Source organism: Eretmochelys imbricata, chromosome 2, assembly GCF_965152235.1.
Source record: "Eretmochelys imbricata isolate rEreImb1 chromosome 2, rEreImb1.hap1, whole genome shotgun sequence".
NCBI classification, from domain to species: Eukaryota; Metazoa; Chordata; order Testudines; family Cheloniidae; genus Eretmochelys; species Eretmochelys imbricata.
This window is the reverse complement of record NC_135573.1, coordinates 81,408,983-81,428,645: the sequence shown is the minus strand read 5'-3', so window position 1 is coordinate 81,428,645 and position 19,663 is coordinate 81,408,983. Positions and strand designations below refer to the sequence as shown.

Below are 19,663 nucleotides of genomic sequence, written 5' to 3'. Positions count from 1 at the left end.
TCTGCTGTTAGAAGTTCCCAGAAAAAGGAGGCAGGGACTATTGAAGCTGCTGCTATAGCTACAAACAGCTATGCTTTGGGGGCTAGAAACGGTTTCCATTTTGCTCTCTCTTTCACTGGCTGGAAGTGGGGAAGGAAAACACACTGGTGTCCCTCCCATGCTGAAAGTCCGGCAGAGGGGATGTCCTGCTGCAGTTAGGCCTATTGTGGGTCTTCTTTGAAGTTTCCCTGTAAATGCTATACTAGGCTTTCATGTCTATTGACGGTAATTAATCCCAGATGGAATTTTACCACATTTAGGAAGTAAAAAGCAACTTGTTTTTACTGCACTTTTAATGCTGGGGCGTCTCTGTCTCTGCAGCAGTCTGGCTAGTACAGGCCAAATTAGCTCATCAGACAGTGACACCTGTGCAACGTCCCCCCAGCCAGCCAGCTGGCACAGGTGTACCTGACTGGAACTTAGCAAACAATTCTGTTGCTGCAGGAGAAGAGACTCAATCCATCTCTCCCTCTTGACCCTGCAGAGCAATTCTAATTAGTCACTAAAGTGAGCCAATATGATTCTGAAGACAAAGGTTGACATTCAGCCCTATGCAGCTCTGGAGTTCCACTTAAACCTATTTTGACTTAAGGACATATAAGGCCTTGTGCTGGCCTTTTGCACAGGGGCCAGTTTCACCCAAAGACAGCAGTTGAGTGCCTTTTTAGAGCTCCTTTACACAGCAGAGCCAAACATTAACGTGAAGTATTGTTTTGTTTTTTTTAACTTGAAACTGAGGATTTTTTGGTTACCATTCCCATGTGATGTTGGAAATGCAAACACAAGAGCATGGTGCCAGCACATGGAAATGAAAGGGATTAAACCAAAGTGAAAGTAACCAGCTTAGCTTGTCAAATACCAAAGAACAAAAATGGGTGAGTTTCACACTGATGAAGACTCCGGTTTAGCAACCCTAGAGGCTGAAGTCTGCCGGAGACCAGGTTGCACAGACAGTGATAAAGCAAGCTTCCCCTACGCTGCCCAGGCCATGGGCCTCCAAGACAACCTCCAGGACTAGGTCAGTCTGCAGGCTGACTCAGCGCTTGGTGTCTGTACTGAGACAGCCAACAAAGGTACAGTTATATTGGGTGTTTTTTGATGGACCCCTGTCAATGAAGAACTGGACTGAGATGAACAGCTCCTTTCCGACAGGGCACTATACATACATCCCTTTTTTATAGTTTGTAATAATCAGAGTTATTCGGGGTAAGCTCGAGATTGTGTCTGGCCCGTGAAAGTTGTATAAGAGGAGATGTGCATAAGGAGCTTATACCCAAAGCACAGGGTCCAGCCACAACTGCAACCCCTGTGCTCTCCTGTTATGCAGACAGCACTCCCTGCAAACCAGCTGCAGCCATTAGCCATTGCAAAAGGAGCAGGGAGGAGGCCTGGCACTAGCGCCATTGTCCCCTTTACACTGACCAGTCATGGAGTGGAGAACCGAAAAGATGGAGCAGAATCTGTATTCTCCAGGAGCACAATGCCTCTCGGAGCTGCTTCTGGGGCTGTGCAGTCTGCACTGCCTCTAGATCCATAGATTCCAAGGCCAATGGGACCAATGGGATCATCCAGTCAGACCTCCTGAAAAGCGCAGGCCAGTTTGTAATCCATTTCATGTTGATTTTGTATCATTCTAGTTGCTTAATCAAAATGCCATGCAGGAGCAAGTCAAGCGCCTTCTAGAAGTCTAAGTATATTAAAATAATACCTCTGCCTCTATCAGCCACACTTACAATTTCATCAAAAAAAGATATCGAGTTAGTTTGACAAGAATTATTTTCTGTAAACCCCTGTTGCATGGCATTACATTATGCTCTTTTAATTCAAGTCCCATCTCAACCCCTCCATTATTTTGCCCGGAATCAATGTCAGTCAGGCTGAGAGGTCTATAATTCACCAGGTCAGCTCGGGGTGGGCCCCTCTCAGTTTCTTCTGTTGAAGCTGTTCCACTTTGTATAAATAATTAAATAAGCAACCCTGGGTCTCCCACATCCCAGGAGAGTATCCTAATTATCAGTCAATCTCTCTCTCTCTCTCTTTCTCCCTGTGGCCCAATGAATATTTATTTATTACAAAATGGAATAGCTTTGACAGGTGAGCACCCTTCCCCAGAATATCCAGTAGTCTGGTGGTTAGGGCACTCAGATGGGAGATCCAAGTTCAAGTCCCTGCTCCAAATCAGTCTGAACAAGGATTCAAAGGCAGGTGAGCAAGTGTCCTCATTACGGGGGGTATTTTGAGATGTACCTCCCAACCCACCAGCTTGGAAGATTCCCAGTCTGGTCACCCTTGGCTGCTTTTTGCGTGAGGCCCCATATAGTAGGCATGCTCTGAACACTCCTACTAGATTGGGCCCTGCAGACAAGATAGGCAGAGGAATGCATAGTTTGAGAATCCTGCTGACACTTAGGTGTGAGCTAGGGTGCACTCTGCACTGTCATGACTTGGGCAGTTTTGTGCATGCCCTCCAGCAGAAACTTAAGCACCTACGGGACTTTGGCAGCAGAAATGTAGGCACCTAGGGAATTTAGGTGGCAACTAAGCAAGGGTTTGGAGGATCACAGGTGTGCCTAAATGTTGGACTTAAGGCACCGAACTGCCACTTTAGGTGCCTACATCCCTTTGTGGATCTAGTCTGTAGAGACTCTTAAAAATCTCATCCTACATTTGCAAACATGAAAATTTCAAGCAGACTTAAAGTGACTGGGGAATGGAATTATTTCAAGGCTTTTTGGAATTAATTTCTTTCAACTTCTCATGACATTGATTCAAGGTTTATAATCTCTGCTTCCTCTTAAGATATCTTAGAGACAACCCACAGCTAGCAAACAGTACCAAAACAAAACGAAGTCCTCCCTAAAAAAAAATGTACAATGGTCAAGAGAAACCTTGCATAAGGAGGAAAAAAATAATAATACACACACACAGACTGAGTCAGTACAATAGATAGTAAGATTTATTTGTTGATTTCCCATTCAGCAAAGATTTATCTGTCAATCTGCCACAATTCCGAAAAGGAATGATCTCCAGACGCCCCATGTTCTCACACACTGTGCCAATCCAGACAACGTGACTGGAGACCTGCATGTGGGAACTTGCCTTTTACAGGAGAACTTAAAACAAAATCCATGCCCACTGCTATTTGATTCATGGCAGTGCCTGGATTTTCACATTGTTTGGTGTAACCTGCTCTCAGTCTCTAACAAAAGCTCTGGGGAATCCAGTGGAGAACATGACTTTTCCTGTTTCTGCAGACTAGCAGGGGGAGTTCAGTTCCTTGCGTGAGAAGGTGCTGCTGAAAAAGGTTCTCACACTGAGCCGTCTAGAGACACAATACGGTTTTTCCTTTGCAGCGTCGATCAGAAATAGCTCTCGTCCTATACTTTGAGGCAAACACTGGTAATCATCAGACCAACTATGCTTCTCCTTCACCAGTGCTACTAATAGCATGTTGTTCCTTCTGAAGAAAGACAAAAGAAGAATGAAGGGACCTGGTGTTTGATCACATTTTTTCTTTCTTGCTGCTGCTGCTTTATTTTTTTTCATTCTGAATTTTCTGAGCTACAGCTGTTTTTTTCCAGTTGGGGGTGAAGGCGTGGAATCCTCATTGTTTTCAGTTATGTGCCCATCCTTTCTGTGTAAACAAGCAGGGCTTCTCCAAGTGCACTGAGCAGAAGACTGTAAAAAAAGCAAAGTGTAACTTCAATACTGATCTAGTACACACACTTGATAGAAGGGCAAAAGGCAGAGCATCAAAGGAAAGGAGGAAGTTTGTTCGTCTACATGCATGTGCTTCATTAGGGTGACATTACAGAACCCCAGCATTTTTCATGACGATACATTTTTTCACTCAGAGTGCTAAGAAACGGCTGGAACCAGAAATGGCTTGTTTCTTCAGATCTCATTGTGATACTTCCCCTCCAACATTTTAGAGATGGGTGCATATATGTAAATATATAGACACAAATAGCTGCTTTATTTATCAATGTTAAAATAATTGCACAGGCATTATACACTGGAGGGAGGGAGGGAGGGAGAAGGAAGGCTTTGAACCTCATCTGGTTATTGATATAAGTGCAGACTTCCCCTTAGCAATTTCTGTTTGTCTTCTAACTTGAAAATGGACTCACTGCTTGACAAAAATGGAAAGGGAGATAAACTCCCCTGCTTTTGGGAAATGAAACAACATCTAACTGAGGAGGTTGGGAAGAAACTTCCACTCTGGGCAGGTTATGCTGGACTAGCTGACCAACAGAAATGCCTGCATACTTACTGTCCACTTACGGAAGACCTGGCACACTGAACTGTTCTAACTGGAGCAGTGTGTGTACCAAGGCATATCCCTCTCTCCTGCCACAATGACGGCTCTCTTGTTCCCTCTCTCACCCTTGTCTTGGGAGCAGCTAGCGTTGGAAGCAAGGTTCCAAAGCTATCAGAGTTCAATGGAATTGTCTTTGTTTATATAAATGTCAGCCATCAGCCCATCCATCTTGTGCAATAGTCAGTAATCCCCAAATCTCCTCTGAAATCACATCCAAGAGGAATATGGTAGACTGCTGGCTCGTCTCCACACTGTTGCAACAGTGAAAAGCTAAATGTAACAACTTTGCATTTTAGCCTCACGGCTTAGTTAGCTTATGAAGCAGCAAAGCTCCTTATTAAACTTTATAAATAAAACAAACTTCTCTACAGGTTACTGGTAAGAGGGCACTTATTTATGTTATTCAAAAAGTATGTATACCTGACAAGGTTGCCCGGACATTAATAGTATTATATTGACTTAAATATTAGTGTCAGTGAATAGTTTATAAACACCATCATTCCTATTGTTCCCGAAAGATGCAAACTTTATATAACAACTGTACAGTATACTATTAGTACAATGATACTATTGTGCACTATAAAGCCCTGGAAGGGTAGCTGCTAAGGAGATGACAACTTTCACATTCAGAGACAGTCCACTTTTGGCTATGGAACTATCATTAAGAAGCAATGAACTGTTAGAGGTGCGGGCTTTCCAAAGAGATTTAAAACCAAGAGCCTGGTCACTTGTAATCATTACAAATTCATGGCACTTTTCACAGGAAACCATTAGCCTACATTTCTCGCCTACATTTCAGCTCCAGTTATTAACATTTATCTGCATTAATTCCTTCTGAAATTACAATTGGATAATATGTTCTTCTTCTTTATCCCTAAAGGAAAGTCCTGTAGAGTTCAACAGGAATTAAACCAACAGGGTCCCATAGAAATTACACTGAGATAGAAAGAGTACTTTCTACTTTGTATAGAGTTTTTAATAGACAGTTTAATAGAGAATCAGATCTCTTCTACAGAATTCTACAGATTGGCTTAAAAATTCGATAGAGAAGATATCAAACTCTATTAACTAGCACTTTTCCACAAGGGCACTTCCTGGCTAGCCTACTGTGTTAACTGCTGTCATGTTCTATTTCAGAGGTGGCTGCACTTCCGCGATCAGTAAAAAAATGTGTATACCAGGAGAGCTACCATATCTGCAGCATCAGTACACAGTAAAGTGATTGTGGGTGGTTTGGAATGAAAGGCATAAATGTGTGGTTTCTATTATGATTTCTCTTTGTGTATTTATGTATTATCACTTATCAGTCTTTATCCTCAGCCGTATAACATGATCTCAGATACACCTCACTAAGCTTTAAAAATATAGATACTGTCCCCTGCATGGGAAGATAGTAGCTCACTCTGTGGGCTGCCCTTTACCAATCTGGCCATCAAACAAGAGAAGAGGATGAATGTCCTTGTATTCAGCCTCTTCCAACCTTGGACAGCGGTTGCCAAATACCCTTGTTTTGCAGTGGCAGCACGGGATACCAAAACATCCACCACGACACTTTCTAACACTGCCATTAATTCACCTGTTGTTCACGCCAGGCACTAACTTCCTTGTGCATGTAAAAAAGACTGGTGAGGGCCATAAAAGCAGGAGGAGTCCAACACTGTCTCTAGAGAGACAGAGTCAGGGTTAGATTACCACGAGACCCTAACTTTCAAATTTTTTCTGATTCTTGGAATGTTCAAAACTTTTTCTTCAAAACTATTTTTCTTCAGGCTCTAAATCCTGTATCTACATCCATTATCCACAGATCCTTCTGAATGCTGGATTTTATCCATATTTCCCCTTCCTGTCTCCTACTTCATCATAATCCTCTGGCTGAGGTTAAACAAAATTTTCTCTGTTACCAACACACTGCTTTGTGGATTATTCACAAGAGTATAGTAGTAAAAACAGGTTATATCTGAAATCTGCTCCTTTGCTTAAGTGTACCAGTGTAATGTATAACCACCAGACCACTGAGCTAGCAGAAGTCTTCATTTTAACTGCAAAATGGAGTACTGTCAAGTAATGTACCCTCAACCCTGGATTTACCTTAAATTTAAAATATGGTGAACCCTTTGGATTCTATTAATTAAGGCATGAGAGTTAAAAGCACCATGCTGTCACTGAGAAACTAACACACGAAATGATAGCCACTGTTAATGTTGGACTGACACCAAAAACCCCTGTGGTTTGTGATCTTATGCTTGCTTTGCAGCTGCCGTAATCTAACAAACCTTATTCCAAAAACTCTGCTGAAATCCCTGATGCTGCTGGTGCACACGCCGTAATGGAAGACAAAAAATAATTAAAAAAAAAAATCACCTTTTTGAGTTCTCAACAATCTAAACGTAACTCTGGGCTAAGGTCCCAAACACAGTTTCTTTTAAAATATGAATTTGTTACTTGTGTATGGTAAGCACATAAACTTACACACACATATTACATACATATAAATGTATATAGGGTGTATCGTGTGCATATTGTGTATGCAATTATGTATGCATTTATACTGTATCTGTATGTACACACAAATACATATACACTGTATGCATGTGTATTATATATGTCAGTGTATGCCTGTATATATATCATAAATTTGCAATATACACACACACACACATATATATATATGCTTGCTTGCTAATGTCCTGGGCTGGGTGTGCTGCTGTTTTCTGCCTTTGGCAACACTTCAGCAGGATGTACTGAGTTACATACATATGGCACAGAAGTGACCTCCTGCAACTGCAGAAAAATACAAAAGATTTATTTTGGCATTTCTTTAAAAAAAAAAAAAAAAAAACAGCCCAATTTGAATTTAAAGTCTGCTTTCTGCAACTTGTTTTAACCTATGAGCTGTAGCCGAAAAAAAAGCAACATGAGAAATTGTTTGGGGAAAGAGGGTAGAATATGAAATGTCAGCTTTGTGTAAATGTATTTTATATACATTTCACTATAGTTTTTCAAGGTCTGTTAGTCTGAAAAGCTTCATGTACAGAAAGCTTTAGAAGCAATGGATGCATGTTGGGGGAGGAAGTATTTTAATACTTTGACTGTCCATTGAAGAGGTCACATTTCGCAATGATTCTCTGCCTTGGTGTAATCAGGCATTAATATATAAAGATAACTAAGAAAGAACCAAATACAGGAAGGAAATGAGTGGTTCATTGACTTGGAAATTCTTTAAAACAATGAAGGAAAGTCAAGCACAAGGAAAACTGGATCGTTTGTGGAAGCAGGATTATTTTTCAGTTACAATGGACACACAATCGCAGTTGTATAGTACAGACAAAGAGCTTAGTCCTTCATTCACTGAAGCCAAACAGAATTTCTCTGCGGATTTCAGTGAGAGTTAGATCAGATCTCCCAAAAATTTCAAGGTAAGATGAGAATGAATATCTACATAATACAGACTGGAATCAATTTTCTAAAGTAGTATCTAAGAGACTAGTCCTGTTTGTGTTACTCACATTGGGTGAAATCTATCCCTTTATGGACAGTCAGCACAAAGTCCATGCACCTCAAGTCCCCAAAATTTGCATGCCCATGTTTTGCATGGCTTAAAAATTCAAATCAGTGTAGTTGTATGCACAATAGCTTGATTGGCTGCATTCAGGTGGTTAACAAATGCAAATCTGAGATTTTAAGTGTACAAAATACTTAGTCCCACAATTTTGGGCCTAACATCATCACCACTGATATCAAATCTTGAAAACAGAATACGGTAATTTAATTCATTGCAAAGCAGATTCTCTGTGGCACCAACCATACTATGAGGAAAACAAGAAGAGCCCGGTCTAAAGGTCTGTAAAAGTGAGAGGCTTTGGACTTTCAACAGTATCTCCATTTCTTGAGATACACTTAGACTCCCTTGTTTATTAATTAATAATAATAGTATTTCTATTGCAGTAGTGCCGAAGTTATGGAACAGGACCCCATTGTGCTAGGCACTGTACAAACACAGAACCAAAAGATAGACTGTAAGTACTGAGGCAGGGACTAAGCATTGATACCATTCAATAAGAATTTTGATTTGGGAGATTCTAAGTTTGTTAAGCAAACTCTTTATTACCAAATCCCATGTACTGCTTTGGATGGAGGTATGTAATATTTATTGTTATTTCATTTTATTCTTTGTATTCGCAGTCCATGCTATGTTAGGCACTGTCCATGGACACCCACAGGAATACATACAATATTAGTCAGAATGTCAGAGTTCCTGAAAATCAGGACTCCCTGTTCTATTCCCAGCTCTGTCACTAACTCACTATGTGACACTGGATGAGTCATTTAACTGCCCTTTGCCTCACTTTATCTAGATTGTAAAATGTGTATAGTCAACAATATCTCACAGAGGTGTCATGAGGTGTAATATCTGTAAAGAGTTTTGAGATTCCCGCGAAGAAATTCTGTTCTTTTCAGATAGATTATTATACTGTGCCCATCACCATGGTGTCTGAAGACCTGGCTCTCCCTCTGTACAAAATATTTTTGCTACTTGTCAGACTAGCCTTTTAAAAAGCATTTCTAGGTAAAATAATGAGTCTTGTGAAGAAATTCAATAGAAACTTCAAAATAACCACACAAATTTCAGGAAATTACTTACCAACAAACTGTTCGTACATTAACAGTCATGCCAAAGATGAATGGTGATAAACCAGCTGTGGTAACCTGTAAAATCAACAAGAAGAGAGGATTTGCCTGATCTCATCATTGAAAGTTGCAACATCTTTGTTCAGATTAACTTTGTACAGGTGCACTCACACTAAATATTTGTTTACCCCCAGGTCAGTAACCCAGCCATAACACAGACGTTCGGTGGGAAGGAGAAACCCACCGGGATGAAGAATCTGCTCATCAGGAAACTACCACTTCCATCAAACCCCTCCTTACTGATCTATGACCCTCCGGGGAGCACACAAATTATGCAGTCGAGTTTCCCGCATTTGGGGAAATCGCAGGGGTCAGCGCACCCACAGTGCAATGGATGAGCCTCACTCTGGGAAAACCACCTTCGTGATCATGGTATCTCCCCTGCCAGGTAAGTATATGCAGGCACATCTCCTTGCCCTGGCCAGTAGAAGGAAGGGGCAAAAACTATTAAAAGAACCTTATCCTGGAAGTGACCTAGCACTTAGGGAAGCAGGATCCACATGGCAAGCTAGGAGCAGCAAGGACACTGAATAAAGCAGAAACCACCGGGGACCTTGTGTGCAGAGCAGGCTGCAGCAGTAGCCAGGGAATCACATCTGGAACAGGATGTGACTGTAGGACATTGCAGCTGGGTTCAGGTCTGCGCAGAACTTGTGGCGAAGCAACAGAGACTGGGCAAGGAGCCACTGCCGAGGGGCCCCAAAGAGCTGTATCACTAACTGATCCTGGCCAGGAAATCTGTATTCTCCTATTTGTCTCTAGCAGAGACTGAACTGGAGAGACATGCCAGGCACTGGGCCTGAGGAGCCCTAACCTTCTAGCAGACTGCCACCGTGTAAGCCACAGTACTTAGGGTATTGCAACCTTCCCCTTCCTGCCAGCCCTAGTAAAATACCCCTTCGTTTAGCCACGTGTCCGAATCATTATTGGGACCTAGCAAGGGCCTATAGGATGTAGCATCTGAAGGGCCTTCAACTCTTGCCTCTGAGCAGGGGTACACCCAGCACATCTCTAGAACCATCAAGGTTTAGTGTGCCACAGCACTAGAAGCTGTAACAATTACATCAGGATGGAGTAAAGGTGAACAAGACTTGAGGATGATAGGAGATAGTGCAATGTAAATTCATGTCTAGTGCACTATTGCAGGGTGGGAAAGGCCAGTGCACTTCTGATCAGCAAACACAGGAGCATCAGGCTAGGTCTTCCACAGTAACCAAGCTGCACTCAGGGTAGTCTAGGAGGATAGGGCAAAGGTGATTTTATGCCATCTTAGCAGTGGTCTGATCTCAGGGATAGCTGGAAACTAGGCCAGATCCAATGTATGAGTGAGCAGTCTCCAGGCTTGTCCCTGTCCCCCCAGGGCTCCAAAGAGCTGTTCTGGCAGCCAAGGATGTAATGATATCCATATATAATCAATGGCTCCTTGGCCATGCTCTCTTTTCCCCAAACACTCCCTTGACAAATGGGTCAGGTGTCAAAGCTGCTATGCCAGCCCTCTGCCATGTGAGGACTCCCCATACTGAGAAAGAATCCATCCCCAGACACAGAGGCAAGAATCCTCAGGCAGCCAGTTAAGCTGGTTTTAAAGCTGCTTTGTGTCACTGGTAGAACAAAGCAGGGAGAACAGGCCCCAGATCTTGCCCACCATATTATGGAGCAGGATAGTATCTATCCCTGACTCTACAGCCCTGTTGCTACCACAGCTGCAGTGCTGCATTAAGTCCTGGGCACCTCATTGCCAGACCAATAACACAAAATGGAAGGTTTCAGAGTAGCAGCCGCGTTAGTCTGTATCCACAAAAAGAACAGGAGTACTTGTGGCACCTTAGAGACTAACAAATTTATCTGAGCATAAGCTTTCGTGCATCCAATGAAGTGAGCTGTAGCTCACGAAAGCTTATGCCCAAGTAAATTTGTTAGTCTCTAAGGTGCCACAAGTACTCCTTTTCTTTTTACAAAATGGAAGGAGTTCTGAGAACAGTGACAGAAGTGATTAGGGAGAAGGAATTGATTTTCAATGAAACATTAGGATAAATAATGTCAATAGAAAAGAATGACAAGGTGACAGTCTACAAATGCAAACATTGAAGGGTGAAAGGGATTATTTAGGATAATACAGCAGGGTATAACTAAGAGTAACAGGATGCAGCAAAATATTTAGACGGTTATCAGGAAAGACTTCCTGACAGTAAGATTTATTAGCTTGTCTAATTGTCTCTCAAGGGAGTACTGGAAACCCCAGCCTTAGGCTCATTTAAAACTTGACAAAACACTAGCATAAGTGCAACGAGGAGCATGAAGCCATTTCAGACCAGATTCTGCTTCACAGTAACTCTGAGTTACATTACTAGCCCATATCGGTTACATTTATGTTATCATTGCCCTTTAAAAAACAGGCTCAGACCCCTAAGTCTGTCTGAGCTGTGCTCAGCACAAGACCAGTACCAAAAGGAAAGGTGGCTCTGGGCCATCTCTCCACTCCCTGTCCTGAGGCCAACTGGGGACTGAACCAAGTAATCCAAATTATGTCAGCTAGAACAGTTTCATGGGAACCACGATGCTGGTTGGGAACTATCCGAGCACAGTGCACCCCAGCCAGGTCCTCTTCCACCCCCTGCCCCTGCGAGATGGAGGGAAGGAGAAGAGATAGCTATTCTGGCTTTATGCCACCTAAGAATTGCTGTAAATTAGGAAAAACTCCAGAAATTTCCGTTTGTATCGCTGGAGCAGTGCAAAAAGGACAAAGCCAGGGGTGAGCATTTGACCCAGCATGTATAGCATTGGGACTTCAGGTTTACTGCATGGAATTATTGTAATTAATATGGCCATATGTATCTCTAACTGACATAATCTACCTGGCCATCTGTCTTAGGTGTTTCCAAAGAGCCTACACCTTAACATGGGCAAAGCTGTAAAGCATGAAATTAAGAGAATAATTAAGACGCCTCTCCATGAGAACATTTCACTACAAAACACTAATATAAGGTCAAAACTCACTAGTTATCTGCGTTTTTCTCTCCTTTCTAGCCATATGCCAACGAAAATGCAAATAAACCCCCCCACCAAAAACAAACAAAATCAGGGGAAAGGTCCTAACTATAGCTACACTGCAGGCTCCAAAATGCTGCAGTGTTAGCACCCAAATGAGATTAGTGGAGGGTGGGACAGTTCACTGTTCTCAGAATCACTGCTTGAGGCTATCTGCAGACTCAGGAAGACAGAATGCAATAGTTTGCGTGCCATTCACATTTGGAAGGTTATCTTTACAACCAGCAGGGCTAGAAACTTACCGAAAAAAGAATTAATGCCCAGATGTTAGAGAATCTGAGTATGTTATGCAGGTCACATAAATACAGCAACCAGGCTGCATATATTTGGATCCTGCAAAATCTAAGAACCTGCACGTTACTGTAATGGGTTTGATTTTGATCTTACATACGTTGGTGTAGCTTTATTAATTTTAGTGGAATTACCCCTCATTACTTAAGTGTGAGTGAGAGTAGAGTCAAGTGTACCGAGCTTGCATTACACTAATGCTGGGGTAGTAGACTGAAAAGTATAATGCTCATTCCCAAGCATGTACATAGAAATCAGTATAGGATGGAGGCTGTGATAGTTATAGAACTACTTTTCTCTTAAAACTGTTTGCTATTCTTTCACTATCAGGAACTAAAGTGTCATTTTTTAAAGTGACCCAAGGTACGGTTATGTCACATTGTAGAGTTGTGTTTACAGGTAACTTGACAGGAGGCCAAAAAAGGGAAACAGATATATGAGAAACTCGTTGAGAACTGCCCTTATTAAAAATATTACACTATTCTAGAGTAATCACCCCAAACCTCTGCACAAACACTACTGTAAGCTGTAGCCTTTTGGACAATTACTGTAGAACACTTGTATTTTTTTAATTATATAAGAATATCTTGATGCATAACAGAATCAAAATGTCTCTGAGAACAGAAGTACTAAGTGTATGCAAGAAAAAAAACAAAGAAAAAAACATTCTGCACAGAAACTTCCAACTTATCTTTTTCATTTTAAAAAAAGGAAACGTTTGAAAATGAAAAACAAATTTTCAGGGAAGTAAAGCACGTAACTTGCTCTACGGTAAAATTGGGAACACATGGCTCCAATCCAGAAGCTAATTTTTCTTTTACTAAACTTAAACAAAATGTGTTGAGCTGTTTTTAATTTACATGTACATTTATTTTTACTTATGAAAAATGCCAGAAAAAGGCACCTTTATCCACATGCTCTAGGTGCCCTTGACATAACTTTAAAAATGCATCCTAAGTGTACCAGTTTAGGATTGCTCTCCATAATCTCCCTTTTCCCCTAAAATAATTATGGCACATCTTGTAATACTTAGGAAAGAACAATTTCTACCCATCAAAGCATTTGCGTCACCTGACGCTGTTACTGAAAAATAATTTCAACTCCTACCCACACGAAAAGGAAAAAAAAAAAAAGCTTTCTTTAAAAAGCAGTCACTCTAAAGAGAAATAAGATCATTGGTCACATGTGCCTCAGTAACACAACTTATTTAGACTTGATATTTTGATCAAACCTACCTATCTCAATTCCAGCTATTTCTGTCATTCCAATTGCTGATCTACATACATGCAACTTTACATGTAGGCAGAACAAACTGCTCAGGAATAAAGACTACAGACTATTAATACATATCACTGAACAGTGTTTGTCAAAGTCTTAACTAAAAACATAGCCACATCCTCTGGAAATGTTGTGAAACATATAGGTACAGTATCCAAAGTGCCTGGAAACTACCCCTCCCTGATTTCAGCATGTTTTTAAGGCCATCAGTTTGTTTCCTCCTACGGTCTCTTGTATTCTCAGATAAAATAGGGTCATATACATCAATTACACTTTGTATTTGCAAATCTGCTTTTGTGAATTCATGAACCTTGTTCATCTGCAACCTCACATCACTCATCATTGGCCCTTATGACCAAGTAGAGGTCAGCACTGACTGGTTTTAAAAGGAGTCCCATCCAGTCCTCCTCATCAAGAAAGATGGTATTCATGGCATGGCAACTGAAGAGTAAAGGTGTAATAACAGGGGCAACTGTGGAGAGGGATCCTCAGAGGTCCGTGGTGGTGTAAAGAAACATCCCTACCATTCATAAAAGGAGATTTTGCTTTTAAAGAGATGTTTCTGTGGTCTCCATCTCTACAGTACCCAGTCACTTCACAAATGTTAATGAATTAGGCCTCACAACTTATCCATGAGTCCATTTGTACATTCTGGAGCAGGAAGGTAAAAGGAAAATCCTTAACCTTCTGAGAATTCACTCCCTGAGCATCAACCCTGACCAACTAGTCAGTTCTCTCTCAATTATCTCCAGGATGTTCTCGAGACACAAAATTTGGATCTGAATTTTAAATACCCCAAAGTTTACAGATGTTCAGATCCAGGGTTTTCGTTTGGCCCATTATAAAGGTAAGAGCCATTTGCAAAATTCAGATCCATATCCGGTTCAGATTTTACTGTCTTACGCCAGAGTTCAGGGATGTATGCAAGATTTTGGTTTAGACTTATCTGATTATTTAACATGGCAATATTATTTCATTATAGCCTCTAAAAAGTACTTATTTCCTTTAATTCACCACGTTTGTTAGAAAACATAATGTCATAGTTCTCACCAGCTCTTACAGTAACTGAATATGGAATAATTTATAAAGAAGTTTCCTTAGTTTACTTACCCAAAGGCAATCCATTTAACCTCACTTCCCCAATCTGCCAAAACTTCTATACTATTTTGAAAATATGTATTTTTCAAAAGACAGTGTTTTGAAACAGCCTTTCAAGTTCACTCACTGATAAAAATAAATCTTCCTGTCTATTTACCATCAGTGTCACCTTCTCCAAACAGAGAAGACAAAAGCTTCTGATGTACGTAACTTTTGTTTTCATTTTATTGGTGGACTTGAAGCAATGTCAGGCTCTTTACAGATATGGCATTTGTTTCACCCGTCTTCTGTACCTATTTTTCCAGCCTCTCAGGGCCAAAAAACCATCAAGGGAATGGATCAGTGCCAGTGTCACTGGAAACAGTTTAATCAGATTAGTCTAATTTTATCAGCAGTGCAAAAATCACTGCATGCAATATCAATACTGAGGACTATTCTTTTACTTCTTCAGGGAGACGCATTGAAATAGTGTCCCAGACTGCAGGATTATTTCCAATGCATGCATATCACGCATATCTGAGCACCTGCCTTTGCATGGGCAGTCAGTTACCTCAGTTATCAAAACAAATTGGGTATTTGCACCTAATTAAATACTGGTTTTTATCTAAATGTTGGAATTGCTCACACACATCTAGGAACAGAAATGCAGTGAGACCTCAGTCCTGTCTATTAAAATATTTTATACATGTGGCCCTAAATCATACCAACAACATTCAAGATGCTTAAGACTTCAGCTTCATTGTAACAATTGAAAAGCTAATATACAGAGACTCTTCTCTGGGAGATGCAGATTCTCATCAGGGTATGAATCTTGTGAAAAAACAAAGAACAGTAATGATACTTGTCAGCATTTAACATTTGTACTGTACTGAGATTCTCCCAAAAGCATTTGAGAGCATAGGCAGGTTATTTTGCTTGTCTCTTGTCATTTATTCAAAGACTTTCCTGTAGGTTGTTTTATGTTTTTGATGCTTCATGTTGGGTCAGAAGTTTATTGCAGTGAAAATAAAATAGGTTTATTTTATTCACTCTAGGATTAGTGTCTTACCAGTGTAACTAGGGGGTTTGACTTCCAGGCTCTGTTTAGATACTGACGGCTGACATTACTGCCTTTGGGTCACTTTGCATGTAATTAGTTGTGCTTTTAGCAATCTCTTTGAATTCATTACCCTTATGTTATTAATTAATAACGTACAGAGAATGAGAGAGCATCAGAAGTAAGGAAAGGGTAGGAGAAGGGGGAACAGCTTTTCTCTGCGAGGGTGGAGACATCTGAAAGTGGGTAGGCAAAAGTGAAACAAAGGTGCTCAGAGCAAGTTTATAGAGGCAGGTAAAGCTCATGCTTTATGTGACTCAGAACAAGGCATGCCATGATACTACCTACTCCCTCCTCTGCCTGTCCAGGGTCGTCAATCACAGGGTCGTCAGACACTCCTTGGGGAGCGTCTTGGTAGCAGCCCTGCCTTCCCTCTAGCAGCTCCTATGTAAGCTGCACAGGGACATGTGGAGTGGTGAGCTCACACTCTTTCCCTCCTGCTGAGCTGCCGCCTAAGGGCTGGGCAGAACATAGTCATTATGCTGTCAGCACACAGATTCATTACATCTTCTGCCCAGCTTAATGCTGTCATGTGCACTGAACACGGGCCTGTTTTGCCCTCCAGCCAATCTACCTGAGAATGAAACACTTACTGCCAGTGTGTTAGCTGCCGTCTAAAGACCATGCTATGTTTGGTGTGCTGGCATCGGTGTCACTGGGAGCAAAAAATGTTGAGCTTCCCCCAGGTCTCTAATACAATGTTTCTCAACCTTTCTGATACCAGAGACCGGTTTGCTGCCTTCCTAAACTGTGTCAGGGAGATCTCCGGGACGGGCGCTGGTCCATGGACAGGCCAGTGAAAAACACTGCGCTAATACATTTCACCTCAGATAACCTGCTTCCCTTGCTTGATCCACTGATCTTTTAAGGACAGAGTCACAACTTTTGGAAGCGATAGTTTCCAGTGCTTCAGTGTTAAGGCATCGTTTGTATAACTTATGAAACAGGTGGCTCTCTGATTGCACTCACGGGGCTGCTCCACACCTTAAACAGTTGGGTTAAAGGGCATATTTTGCACATGTGTTTATCCTGGGGGACCATTATAGCCCAGTAAAATCCTTTCCAAGGATCCTTCCTACTACCTTGCCATATGTGTTTAATACATCTGGCTCAAAATCCAGGGGAAAGGAGACTTTATAGGGTAGTGTGGGGTTGGAGAAATTCTGCCCTGACTGCCTTTCATCTCATATCTGGAAGGTGGCATTACCATTTTGAAATACTGACACTAGGGAACCAATATGGGGTGTCTAGCTTCCAAAAGTTTTCCAGATTGTGCAAGAAATGCCCTCTCATCCTGATTGTCAGTTTGTTTGGGAGTTTAATGGGAGCACTCTGGGTTTCCCAGTACTTTATCCCCAAATTCTCCCTCTAATCACAATGGGAACTGTCTATCCCGGAGTACTCCTTTTTCTTGCTTGACTTTGTCTTGGTGTCCCTGGAGAACGCCTCTCATGTATCTATACAGGATTGGGGAGGACACGCAATGGCTTTTTCTGGGTTGAGGTTTCCCTGTCCAGGAACCTGGAGGAATCTTCTTTGGCTAATGCCTACCCTGCACAACTTTTCCTGGGTTATATTTTAATTGGTGACCATGAGGGCAGGGGAGTATGTGCTATTGTTGTTCTTCCTCCTCTTTCCTTTGTCTCTAAGAGAGGTTATTTGTGTCATCTCCCTGCCCTGCTTGGAAGTGGTCTGGCCATACCTGACAGGCCCCTAGTTCTCTTCCATGCTACCCGTTCTTCTGGAGAAGGACCAGTGTTATATCTGTCATGTGGGACAGGTGCAGGAAGAACTTCGTGTGGGCCTGGGCTTTGTGCTTGGAATATGGAACACGCCCAGCACCCTTGCAAGCTATATACACACCTCCCTCCACACCACATCCCTTGCATTCTACAATATGTGGGAGAGCAAGTCTCGGGCCTTCTCCCAGCTGCTGCACTTAGCTTTGTTCTCCTTTCCTACTCCACTCAGCTAACCAGCAGTTCTAGGCAGCCTATCAATGGCTTTTAACAGCCTTCCATCACTAATCTGCTGAATGATGGCTGTTAGTGAAGCTATCAGAGGCTACCAAGGCCTTTCCCAGCATTTCTTATTTTAGAAGAGGTTTTCAGTACATGTGTTTAGGCCACAGGGTTTGGACTGGGGAGATCTATCTCCTTGTGCTTGGCTGTTGCTGTCTGCCAGTGATCTTGCTCTGTAGACTGTGTCACTACCTCATTAGTCTGCTCCTGTAACTGAGTGATCACTGTGGTACTATTTATACCATAATGATGTGTGATATACATAGTTAGACAGCATTGCCATTCTGCTGATTTATTATCTGCCAGTCTTTACTTCCCATCTTGGATATTATTATTTCTTCAATGTCCATCTCTTTGTTTGGTATGTTTCATTTGTTCTCATTACTATCTCTTTGCTCTGTGAGCTGTTGAGACAAACTTGCAATAAAACTAAGGCCCCAGTTCTACAATGTTTCCAGAATCAGGGCTTTAGAAAGTTAAGCCAACATTACCAACCTACTCAAATTCACTCAGCACCTTATCTTTTAAGATTTATATTTTATATACAGTGTTTGCTTCTTATTCTGGAAGAGCATTTGAATGCCAGAGAACTGCTCAACTGTTTACTGATTTCACAATTATTATATGCTTCATAAACTAGTTATATAGTGCTGAATTCTGTCTTTATATTATTTTTTAATGCAGCCACTTCTAGAATAGAACACAGCAGTTGTTTAATGGAACACAGCAACACTACGAGTTAGAACAGAAAGTAAAGAATACCTTATCTTTTGACTGTAAATGGCTGATTTGGAATTTGGACAGGGCACCTCTCCTTTTTAAGCAAAAGCACCCTTATATCTTTAATGGTCAAATATGATCAAGACCATACTTTTTTCTCATGTGAAAGTCTACAGTTGTTCATGTATATAGTGTAAAAATATATATAAACACACATAATGTGATAATAAGTAACTCATTAATTTTCAGGGTAAGGTGACTGAAATATTGCAAGTTCCTCATGACTCACTTTAATTACTTCTCCCAAAACAAAAGACATCTTGAGACTTTAACAAAAACCTTTTTTCTCTCATAAAACTCGAGACTTGGTTGAAATTGTGGTAGCTATTTCTTTTTGGACATCAAATATCCATCCCACCCTACCTTCTCTCTTATACACAAACATCAGACATCTTGTAATAATACAGAGAAAACCAAAACAAGAAGCATACAGTATCTGCTACTGACAACAATGGCCAAAACACACATTCCCCCTTCCTATGAGTAATGTGATTCGTGGCACTACACCAGAAAGCTTCGGCCTATAAAATGCAGAGCAGTTATAGTACTCAACTCAATTTTAACTCTGCTTTGGTTTGTGTTAAAAGATTTCTCTGAAATGTGACCACTGCATATGTAAACCAGACAGTGATTTTTTTTTCACCAGTTCAAAGAAGAAAAGAGAGAACTTTATGCATACAAGTTCTCCATGTGGTCTGCTTTGTTGTATAAAACTGCTTTCAACCAAGATTCAGACAGGTGCACAAGTATACCCTCTATTAACAAAGCCTGCTTAGTGGAAGCCTAGGAGCACTGGAGAATCCAGGCAACAGTTGAAGTCTTGTCAGATGAGGACAACCGAAGGCACTGACAGACTGGAAATAGTGAATTTCATTCGGCCCAACTAACTTTGTCTTTCTTTGATTTTATAAGAAGATTATTTTTCCATTCTTGCTGTTGTTGGTACATGCACATTAGACCAAGAGATTGATATTCTTGCATTTCAAGACTATGTAATCAATTCCC

General features: G+C 41.3%; 1 protein-coding gene and 1 pseudogene across 1 annotated transcript in view; both read right to left on the bottom strand.

Moving 5' to 3' along the window:
- Positions 1-2,972: 2,972 nt before the first annotated feature.
- SLC35D4 (solute carrier family 35 member D4) overlaps positions 2,973-19,663 on the bottom strand; it is an 81,146-nt gene continuing 64,455 nt past the window's right edge. Inside the window, exons 14-15 of the mRNA XM_077810372.1 lie at positions 9,003-9,067; positions 2,973-3,717 (exon numbers count right to left, since the gene is read on the bottom strand). Of these exons, the coding sequence (XP_077666498.1) occupies positions 3,657-3,717; positions 9,003-9,067 (126 nt within the window). The 3' untranslated portion in view covers positions 2,973-3,656. The remainder of the gene's footprint in view (positions 3,718-9,002; positions 9,068-19,663) is intronic.
- LOC144261671 (U1 spliceosomal RNA) lies at positions 9,311-9,445 on the bottom strand (annotated as a pseudogene).